This window comes from Microtus ochrogaster, unplaced genomic scaffold (genome assembly GCF_000317375.1).
Source record: "Microtus ochrogaster isolate Prairie Vole_2 unplaced genomic scaffold, MicOch1.0 UNK151, whole genome shotgun sequence".
Lineage (NCBI taxonomy): Eukaryota > Metazoa > Chordata > Mammalia > Rodentia > Cricetidae > Microtus > Microtus ochrogaster.
This window is the reverse complement of record NW_004949249.1, coordinates 278,731-290,078: the sequence shown is the minus strand read 5'-3', so window position 1 is coordinate 290,078 and position 11,348 is coordinate 278,731. Positions and strand designations below refer to the sequence as shown.

Sequence of the window (11,348 nt, the reverse complement as noted above, 5' to 3'; positions counted from 1 at the left end):
TGAGGGAGAGGGACTTGATCGGGGGAGGGGGAGGGAAATGGGAGGCGGTGGTGGGGAGGAGGCAGAAATCTTTAATAAATAAATAAAATTAAAAAAAGAAAAAAACATTCAACTATCATCATCCAGGTGGACATCAAATTGAAAGTGATTTATTTCATTCTTTTTTCCTTTCATCATCTTTCCTTGTTGAAAGGAGGATGCTTGTTCATTTCCCTGTCACACAGCCCCAAAATAAGCACACAAAATCTATATTATTTAAAATACTGCTTGGCCCATTAGCTCTAGCTTCTTATTGTTTAATTCTTATATATTAATTTAACCCATTTCTATTAATCTGTATATCACCATGTGACTGTGGCTTACCAATTAAAGTTCCAGCGTCTGCTTCCAGTAAGGCTACATGACTTGTCTCTGATTCTGCCTACTTTCTCCCAGAATTCAGCTTAGATTTCCCCACCTTCCTCTGTTTCCCTATATAGCTGCTATAGGCCTAAAGCAGTTTTTTTATAACCAATGATATTCACAGCATACAGTGGGGAATCCCACATCATTTTCTCTTCTGTATGGCAAGAATATGCCCTGGACATTCCCACTGCCCTTGTTGTAGTAAAGTCTATTTATTCTCTATTTCATACTTCACCATTATGTCTCATAGTCTCTGTAATGTAAATGTTGAGAAAATTTACCCCTCCTCTCCACCTCTTTGGAAATCCTAGAATAAAACAGTCACTCATTGAGGTTTTCTCTAAATGATTTCTTAAGTTCAATTCACATATTTTTAGACCTTAGCATTGTTGGGTCTTCTATTGTTTCTTCAGATTCCCATTTTAATAACAAAGACTTATGGTTTAACCGGACATAGTTCTAGTGTATTGGAGAAACAATTCTGAAATTTTTGAATGCAGTTATTTTTCCCATCAAAATGTGTTCATGAGTAATAATATTTTACATGTGCTAATCAAGATCCTACTAGATATCCACTGAATATTGTCTCCTTCACACTTTCCATTATGGAGTGTATTTATAATTTCCCAATTTTATGTGTGTGTGTGTGTGTGTGTGTGTATGTCTCAGTGCATTATAAAAACAGATACAAATTCTTTTTTAAAAACAAGCTGCTTCTTGTTTTTCTTGGGTATCTTTGAGAGATTTATTCATTTCCTCTACCTTTTTGTTTGTCATCTCCAATTCTTTATGGCAGTTTTTCACCTCCTGTTTAAGGTCTTCTATTATTTTCATATAGTTCTGTTTAAAGTCAATTTCTTCTATTTCTTCTGGAGTAGGGTGTTCAGTTCTTCCTGCTTCAAGATCCCTGGATTCTGGTGGTGTCATGTTGCCTTTCAGGTTGTTGGAGGAATTCTTGCATTGACACCTGCCATCTCTTCCTTCAAATGGAGCCAGGAGAGTCTTGGTGTCTTGGTCCAGTCTTTGCTGAGACTAAATCTCTGGGTGGATCTTCTCAGTGAAGGAGCAGGGACTGTCCCTGTCTAGATGAAACTCCTCATCACTGAAACAGGGATGCCTAGTAGCCCCCTCTGGGTAGATAGCCTGAGTGCAGGAGCAGGAAACTCTTCCTGAGCAAAGGACCTTGCAGATAATAGGGCAGGCTTGGGGGAGGCAGGGTCATGTGTAACAAAGAAACCCCTGCAGCAGGAGCTGGGGGTGTGTGGGCTGTGCTCTCTTCTGGGACAGAACGCCCTGGGATAGCACACACTCACCCATCCAGATAGAACTCCTCAACACTGAACCGGGGATGCCTGGTAGCCCAAGGACACCTCAGACAAAAGGGCGAACATGAGGGCAGGGCAGGTTTGGGTGGAACACAGAAGACCCTGCAGCACAAGATGAACGTGCCCTGCACTCCCTTGCAGGGACCTAACCCAAAGAAAAACATATAGTTATCCTCCTGGATATTGGAAGGAGACAAGATTGCTAGGCAAAAATTGGAAACTTGGGGGTGGGGGTGGGATGGGGGAAAGGGGAGATGGGGAGAGAAAAGTGAGAAGGGGAGGATGGGGAGAGCTTGGGGGAATGGGATGGTTAGGATAGAGGAAGGGTGGATATGAGAGCAGGGCAGTATATATCTTAATTAAGGGAGCCATTTTAGGTTTGGCAAGAGACTTGACTCTAGAGGGTTCCCAGGTGTCCATGGAGATGTCCCCAGCTAGTTCCTTGGGCAGCTGAGGAGAGGGAGCCTGAAATGGCCCTATCCTACAGCCATACTGATGAATATCTTGCATATCATCATAGAACCGTCATCTGGCGATGGATGAAGATAGAGACAGAGACCCACATTGGAGCACTGGACTGAGCTCTCAAGGTCCCAATGAGGAGCAGAAGGAGGGAGAACATGAGCAAGGAAGTCAGGACCATGAGGGGTGTGCCCACCCACTGATATGATGTGGCTGATCTAATGGGGGGAGGGGGAAGGAAATTGGAGGAGGGGAGGAGATGGAGATTTTTAATAATAAAAAAATAAATTGATAAAAAAGAGGTGATGGAGGAATTGGGGAGGGTATCCGTATGATCAAAATTCATTGTACACAATTCTCAAAGAACAGATAAAATGAAATTAAATTTAAAAACAAAAAACAAGCTGAAATTTAGAGTACAAAGTTGAATCAACCATGAGAGTCTGAAAAATAAATATTCTTTATTCTCAGTTGAGTGACAAATCACCTAAGAGTTCACAACATCAACAATTACCTGTGGATTTGTTGTCATGTTCAATCCAAGGCAATTTGCCTCATCTATTCAGGTTGAGGTCAATTCAGGAAAATATTTAAATATTTCTTGCTTCCTTCATCTTGCTATCTTTTCTGACAAAGAAGTGCCAGGAATCTGCCTATGTCTTTGCTTCGGTATACACATATGCACAAAGTTAATTAAGGATTTCATTTTCTGAAAAACTTAAAACATTCCCTTGAATTTTATATTAATATTATGAGTAGTGAGCCTTAAAAGTTTATTTTGATCTCATATTCAGGATTCAACCAAGAGCCATAACTATTTATTCCATGGTCGCCGAATAAAAACACACAAGATATTTACACATAAGTTCCTTATCTAAAGACACACTGCATTCTTAGAGCCTTCTCTCTTCTGATGACAAACCTTAGACTAAGGTTTTCTTTGAAAGAGAAAAATCAGGCAATATCTTCAATGGCAAATACAACTTTATACCCACAATCTATTTATCCTTTATTTGTATGTATGATTCTTAGGTTAACACATCCCACAGAGAAATCAATGCAGCTCTACACTTTCCTCTGTTTCTTCTTGTCCCCGTATTTTTCTTTGCACAACATAAATTTGGCACACACTAGGTTCACAAGCCAAAGTTTTGAGGAAAAGGATCTGTTGGAAGTTACTCAATTGAAGCTATGTATATAGTTATATATGCTAGTGATCTCACAAACTGCACAAGTTACTCAACTGTCTGAGAAGGCAAAGAAATGAGGATCCCTGGAATTGTTAACTTGGAAAACTAACAGTTTGTGGCGGTTTCTGGCTCTTATAAGAACATATGTGCAGAAATAATGCACTCTACAATTTGATGAAGGAAGGTTATCCCTGGCCACCATGAGAGTACTACCAAGTATGACTGATATTTAAATGATCTCTAATAGTCTTAATTAAGAAATTATCTTTCAGAATACACATAGAAATTACACTGGTTGATGAAATGAACAATAGTAGTTGGACATGTTTATGAATCCAATCATGATTTATCTTCTGTAGCTCAGGATGCAAGTTCAACTAATCACCTCTGAGTTACCTCTCAGATTGGGCAAACTTTACATTTGTTATCACAATGTGAACAGTGGGTTTTGGACTTCTATGCTATTTGAAGATTTGACAGCTTAGAAAGCAACTTCTGCCCAAGGCTAGTTCCTTGGACAGTTGAGGAGAAGGAGCCTAAAATGGCCCTACCCTATAGTCATACTGATGAATATCTTGTATATCATCATAGAACCTTCATCTGGCGATGGAAGGAGATAGAGACAGAGACCCACATTGGAACACTGGACTGTGCTTCATGGTCCAAATGAGGAGCACAAGGAGGGAGAACATGAACAAGGAAGTCAGGACCGCGAGGGGTGCACCCACACACTGAGACAATGGGGCTGATCTATTGGGAACTCACCAAGGCCAGCTGGACTGGGTCTAAAAAAGCATGGGATAAAACCAGACTCTCTGAACATGGCAGACAATGAGGGCTGCTGAGAAGCCAAGAACAATGGCACTGGGTTTCGATCCTACTGCATGTACTGGCTTTGTGGGAGCCTAGGCTGTTTGGGTGCTCACCTTCCTAGACCTGGATGGAGGGGGGAGGACCTTGGACTTCCCACAGGGCAGGGAACCCTGACTGCTCTTCAAGTTGTAGAGGGAGAGGGAGGGGATCTGGGGAGGGGGAGGGAAATGGGAGGCTGGGGCGGGGAGGAGGCAGAAATTTTTAATAAAAAAAGAAAGAAAGCAACTTCTGATAGTAAAAGTAGTAGCCATATTTCTTTTACCTCTAAAGTGAGATCAGTTATAAGTAATAAGCAATTGAAGACCAAGGTCCCAGCACTAAACATGGATACATATTACAAAAACTTAATGGACTCAGTTGGGCCATAAATTTCTCTGTCAGTCTCTTCTCTCTAAATACACACCCATGCACATGTGGACACACACACACACACACATTCACAAATACTTTCAAATAAATACGTACATTCATGAATAAGTTGGAGGAATTGGAAAAGAGGTGGGGGCATCAGTAATTATTTTGAGAATGAGGTGAAGTGATATAAATGTATATTGAATATGCAGAATTTTTATCAATCATTAATCAAGTATTTGTTCTGAAAACATTTTGTTTTACAAGACACACAAAGAAAGGTTAAATAACAGGTTTTTTAACAAGAAAATATTTTCTTGTATCTTATTCATATCAGTTGCCTATGTATATTGAATGTACTTTGATTTTGTTATAGCCTTAGACGAGAGACTGGATATAGCAACACTGTCTATAGCTTTTCTTTTTCCTTGTTCCAAGCCCTCAAAGAAGATTGTATTTCCTTTTCTATTTTAATGGTTAAGTGTATTATAAAGAATCATTGTATAACAAACAGAAAGTTGTAATAAATAATTGCATATTTATAGGGATTGGTATATATAGAATATCATTATCATGAATTTATTCTTCAAGTAATAATGACACATATGTACACTACTTAAGAATATCCTGATTCATTTGCTTACTGAAGTCAATTAACAAGAGATAATCTCCTCATATGAACTATTGAAAACATATTTCATTCTTTGTTTTAAATAATGTGTAACATGGAGGCAGAAACAAAGAGTTTGTTATGTGAAATATTTTAAAGGGTTATGACCATTTATCTGCAAATAACTAATTTTCAGCTGAAGGTAAATAAGAGCATCATACAATTCACTTCTGCAGAGTTCTTGCATATGGCCCTTTAGTAATTGTAAAGTTTCCAATTATTACAATAAGTTTTAGTAATACAGATATCATTTGCTACAATGGAGTGGTGATTTTAATTAGCTAGTGAGTGTTTATGGGGTTTTTAATTGAGATCCTTTTCACAAAGTCCTTATTGCTTCTTGAAACATTTTAGTTAATCATTCAAAAAAAGAACAACTCATTGATCATAAGAAGAGAAAAAAGGTAAGTCAGAAATTTGGAATGTTGTATCCTGACTTCACAGGCAAGGGGAAAATTTATTTTGAAAGAAATGGTGATTTGTATGTGATACTGTTTTCATGGTCAAGAGGACTGATACATAATTCTCATCATGTTGTCATCTGTGCAGACATAAAAGCAAAAATCATACATGGTTTACCAGACAAGAAAGTTTTCACCCTTCTGAATGTATGAATACAAAATTAAACATAACAATATAGAGTATAGAGAAGGGATTGCATATGAACAGTTTCTTCCCTAGAATCACCAATATCTTGTGCTTTGAATTCTATAGGAGCACTGTTGACAGGAAATAATGACATTCCTTAGCCTTACATAAAAATTTATTTGGGTGATTTCAAGGAATATACTGAAAATATCAACTTGATTGTACCTTATCTGTGATAAATCATATGGCACAATCATAAATAAATGGACTATACCTCAATATAGAAAATTTAACAATTCTGAGTAAGATAAATGTCCTTCAAACTGTTTTATAAATAGAAATATGCTATCCTTCATTTTTGTTACAGTAAGATTCTCAGTTTTAAAAGACTAATAATAAACTGTCTAGATTTCACATTCTTTTTTTCTTTTGGTAACATACTTATCTCAAATTTTTTATGTAATAAGAACAAATCCATTCAAATATCAAGATGATTAGGCATGGCTAATGTTTCTACTCACCTACAGAAGGTCATTATTTAGGAAAAGTATCTGTAAAAGAACATAAATGGGATAAAATTGACAGAAATATTCTCCTACGAATATGAGAACAGCTCCACAAGGATTGTTGCTCGAAATAGCAACTGAAAGAAAGCATATGGCTAGACATAATCTGACTCAGGGATTTTAATGACTAGATATGTAGACACATTGTTGATGGATAGATACATAGATACATAGAGAGCACATAGAGAGACAAAGTCAGCATGTACATATACATGTATTTATGAATGTGCAGTGTTTTATATATGTATGTATAAATATATATAAAAATGCTATGGATAAAAATATTCCTTGTGGATACCTGTAGCCAGAACATCTCGAATGTTCTCTGGTGGAATGCTACGTTCCTCAACATATGCCTCAAGTTTCTCATGTTGCTCAGGAGTCAAGGGTTGACCTTTTACTACATTGTATGAATCACAATGTCAGAGACATGTTCAGTAGAATTCTGGAGAATTTACATTGTGTCCTTAGTTTCCCACCACAATATACAGTGAAAATCCCAACTGCTCCAATTTTATCTACAGTTGGTGAATCAATACAGGCAACAATTTTTTTTGCAAGTTCCACGGACACTTTAAACAAAGTCTAAAAGTTGGTATGACATCTCTTTTCAGGGTTTCATAATACAACAAAGAATTTACAAAAGAACCTTCTCTAGAGAATTCGCTCATCAAAGTCCTATCCACTTTCAGAAACATAACACTGGAGAGTCATGATGCCTGTCAATGGAACCATCACATTTCTCCCGAATCTATACTTTAGAATTTGTTTTTTTAATTTAGTACACACAACCAAATGACACCCAAAATTGTCTGAATTTTGTGAAAATAATATTTACTCTATTTTTTCCAGTAAGGAAACATGAAAATAAACTCCTCCAATAGCCTTCCCCCATTTCTCCTAGTCTTCAATGACCATGCTACTTGAATTGTAGTATAATGTAAAAGTTGGTCCACAGAACAAACAGACTGTCATTTAGTGGGCAGGAGTTGAAAATACCATGATACTGTATTTGGTGGGTGAATATGACTTAATTCTCATTTACAGGGTTATACTTTTGTTACTGTTTCAGAAAACCCACTACTATTCTTACCAAGAACAAAAATCAATTTTGTTCTCCGGCTAGCTCTATCCACATTATCACCAGCAAGGACTATGATGTCTTCTGTTGCAAACACAGGTTTAAATACATGATCACCTTCAACTGCAATAAAGACACATTTCAAAAGTTAGTGCCACTCATTTTTCTACTTTGTTTGACATCACCTGTTGACAAAACATTAATATTGACCCTGACTCAAGCAGTCATCTCTGATTCACTATCACATGACAAATGTGGGCAAAGATATTCATTTTATTTATCCCATCATAACGTGGTGACCAATCAGTTCCACTCTTTAAACCTGATAGTGAATCTTAGGTACATACACTTTCCCTTTTTTCTGAATTCTTTGTGTCAATATCTGTGGGATCACTCTGTTGGGTATTCCTTCCCATTTCAACCAGATCCAAAAGGCCACTTGTCAATTTCCTGAGAGTTAAACCTTTGGTGTTATACCATAATAAGGCCTGGTGAGTAAATGACTACATATCCAAAAAGAGACTGTACTCCCCTGTCTCGAAAAAACCAAAAAAAAAGAAATATGCAAAAACAATTTTCTTCTTGTAAGCTTATAGACGTAAAATGTAAGAATAATTATTTTAAGTTTACTAGACATTCATATTGTGAGTCAATCTCTTTATGAATGTTTCTGTGTGTGTATGCCTCCCTTTCTCTCTATTTCTCTTACTATCTCCCTCTCTTTCCATTGTGTGTGCATTCACGTGTGTGTATGTGTGTGTGTGTGTATGATATTTCCACTTACAGATACTGTTTGAATGATAAAATGATTCGCAGGAAAATAAATGGTTTTAAGTATTTGGTCATTTCTATTATGTGACTGCTTTTTAATATTTATGTAAGGTTAGAAAAGCATTATTTTTACCAAAAGAATGTACCTTCTCTTCATTTAAAATCAACAAAAAGTTATGCTGTGCATCATTCAGTTGAACAGTGTTGCTATTATTTTACCAATTGTTTTGCAATATTGAGGTAGTCAGTTTGAAATTCTTAAACAGTTTTTCCCCTAACTTCTTTTCAAAGTGTATTTTATCATCCAGTGATCTGAATGTTACAATTTTTTACAAAATATAAGAAAAGGAAACTTTAAAATAGTACTGTTAATTTAAATTCTCTACAAATCCAGTATGATAGATAATCCTTATAATATAACTACTTGATAGCCTGTATCATGAAGTTTTCAAAGATGTTTGAGTCCATTGAGATACCTATTAGGGAGTGGTAGGCTTGTCCAATAACAATCTGAGATACTGTATGAAAGAAAGGACACTGAATATGATCTAGAAACAAATTTTCATGCAGGAAACTATTTGGAGATATTTTGTTAGCATATCTCAGTAGGTTGGAAAAATTGATAACTTTCCTAGTAACCAAAATTATTCTAGGTCCATGTACCTATGGGTAGCTGAGGTATCAACATGTATGTGTTCATCCACAATGCTTAGTTTATAGAGGAAGTTCCCAGATTCCATAGTTACACTGGGTTCTGTAGTTTCCATCTTCTTGCCTATATGCAGTGATTTTGGTCTGTGAACATTGGTCATTCACACTGAAAATCAAACAGAGGAATCATGGTATTTATCCTGTGAATTCATATTAAATATCTTCAGGTTTTAAAGAACTTGAGATATTTAATATCTATGAACAGCATTCAGAGCTAGAGAAAACAAATCTCTGTTTACCTCACATTTTATAATTCTTGTTTAGAAAGTATCATTCTGTTTCTAATCATACCTATGAATTACTTTATTTGTGGCATTTTTCCAAGTGCTATGAAGACTCTATTTTCTTCCTTGTCCGAATTTCTCTATTCACTGAATATGATTTTCAATATGTTAATTCTCCTTTTCTAGACCAACAATAATATGTACACAGGATTTTATGAATGTGGTTTAAATGCTTTTATGTGTAACCTAAAACTACGATTGTGACTAGAACAAATTAATGGCTCTAACTATTTTAAGTTCTTACAGTCCTATGCAGTCTTTCATTGAACATTGTCATCTGAATGTCAGAAAGAAAATTTTTGAAACTAGAGCATCAGAGACATGCTCCCAGTAGCTCAGACCCAAAATAATCACATAGAAACTATATTATTTAAATCATTGCTTAGCCAATCAGTTAAGCATATTACTTTCTAGATTTTACATGTATAATTAACCCATTTAGTACTTTATATTTTACCCTAAGGCTTGTGGCCCACTGGCAAGGTTCAAGCTTTCAACTTATGTCTTTCCCCCCCTGGCGGCTAAATGGCATCTTTTTGACTCTGACTTCTTTCTCAAAGCATTCAGCTTAGTTTTCCCCCACTTAGCTCTATTCAGCCCTATAAAAGGCAAGGTATTTATTTTTTTATTCATTAACCAATATAACAATATATAGAGAGAAAAATTTAAAACAGCAGACCTGGATTTGCAAATTAGATTTATCTGACCTGTTTGTGGAAGAATTTTTTTATGGCACTGTGGCAAAATAATATAACATGCATGAGTTTAAACCCAAATGCTGACACCTACCTTTTGACTTACTAAAAGTGAAATCCTTAGAGTCTCATGATTCTAAATTTTGAGAATAAAATTCAACCACAGGGCTCTAGCCACAAGGATTTCTCAGGAAACACTCATAGAATTGAAGACAGATTTAACTTTCATGTGGGGCCCAGAGCTAACCCATCATGGAATGACATAATCACATTTCTGAAGATAAGATTTGCAGTTTCCTGATCAGAAACAGAACATTCTCCTGTAAATTTAACAACATAAAGTTCTATAGAACGTAAACAGTCTGCTCAGGTTACACCGTTGACAGTTAGCTTACTTGACATAAAATGTGATTTCCATTTGACTACATTCCTCACAACAAGTAAGTTCACGCATGTAGAATCTCATAGGTCCTCCTTCCTCTATCTTGTCCACATTGTCAGCAGCGATGGCAGTGGTAACCCACTTTCCTTCAAGCTGAACAAACCACAAATACCATTAGAATGTTAATTGACACTGACATCTCTGATCCCAATCTTTGATAATATGTAAAATTACTAAAAATATAAATCAATAAAACTTTATTAGTTCAAGATTATGAATCTAGGGATGAAAAATAGTAAATTGTAATATGATAACTCAATATACATAGCGTTTTAAACCTGAAGCTTTTTGGAACTACTCACATTTTGGCTTCCTATGCTCTGTAAATTCGACCCATTGTTTTCTTAGTTAATTTGTTTCATCTTTGAGAAATCTGGCTGGAAAAAATAACTGAGTAAAAGTCAGCCAGATTATTTTTTGAATATGGACTTGCATGTACAAACTGAATGACACAACATATCCACAGAAGTAAGCTATTGAAGAACATTAAACCTATTCACAGACCAAATGAATTTACCTCAGCATGAGCATGATTCAGACCAAATGCCAAAGCCAGCAGTAGAAACTTTACCATGGTGGTGCCTGCCATTACTCTTCTGCAGATGCTCAAAATAGGATATTGGTTGTGAAGAAAATGAACTGACTTAGATTTTTATACAGTTAGTTACAGGGAGTTTCATGGAAACAACCAATAATTCTGCACCACAACAACCTGCATCTTTCCAGTATTTCTTCTTTGACCCTATTTTGTGGCATATGATCTCATATCCTTAAACTAATAAGATTAGGCTAAATGTCAGGGTCTGTTGGGATGATTAATTGAGCATTCCTGTCAGAAAAAAAGATCTATCCCTGTGAGAACATTTAAGAAATCATTTTGCCTTAAAAATTATACTGGTGGGTGAAAGTCACATAATTTAAAATTGTGGCCTGG

General features: G+C 36.1%; 1 protein-coding gene across 1 annotated transcript; it reads right to left on the bottom strand.

The window, feature by feature from the left end:
• Window positions 1-5,779: 5,779 nt before the first annotated feature.
• Window positions 5,780-10,988, bottom strand: LOC101978992 (aphrodisin-like). The gene is made up of 6 exons (XM_005371995.1): window positions 10,932-10,988; window positions 10,368-10,507; window positions 9,029-9,099; window positions 7,524-7,634; window positions 6,729-6,830; window positions 5,780-5,817 (listed from the first exon to the last, which is right to left on the bottom strand). The coding sequence occupies exons 1-6, from the start codon at window positions 10,986-10,988 to the stop codon at window positions 5,780-5,782; spliced, it is 519 nt and encodes a 172-aa protein (XP_005372052.1).
• Window positions 10,989-11,348: the final 360 nt, after the last annotated feature.

Excerpts from the sequence above, each read along its gene's own strand:
- LOC101978992 (XM_005371995.1), bottom strand. The coding sequence starts at position 10,988 with ATGGTAAAGTTTCTACTGCTGGCTTTGGCATTTGGTCTGAATCATGCT. Across the intron at positions 10,508-10,931 it reads TGAATCATGCTCATGCTGAG|CTTGAAGGAAAGTGGGTTAC; the intron begins GTAAATTCATTT and ends TGGTTTGTTCAG. Across the intron at positions 6,831-7,523 it reads AAAATTGATTTTTGTTCTTG|TAAAAGGTCAACCCTTGACT; the intron begins GTAAGAATAGTA and ends CATACAATGTAG.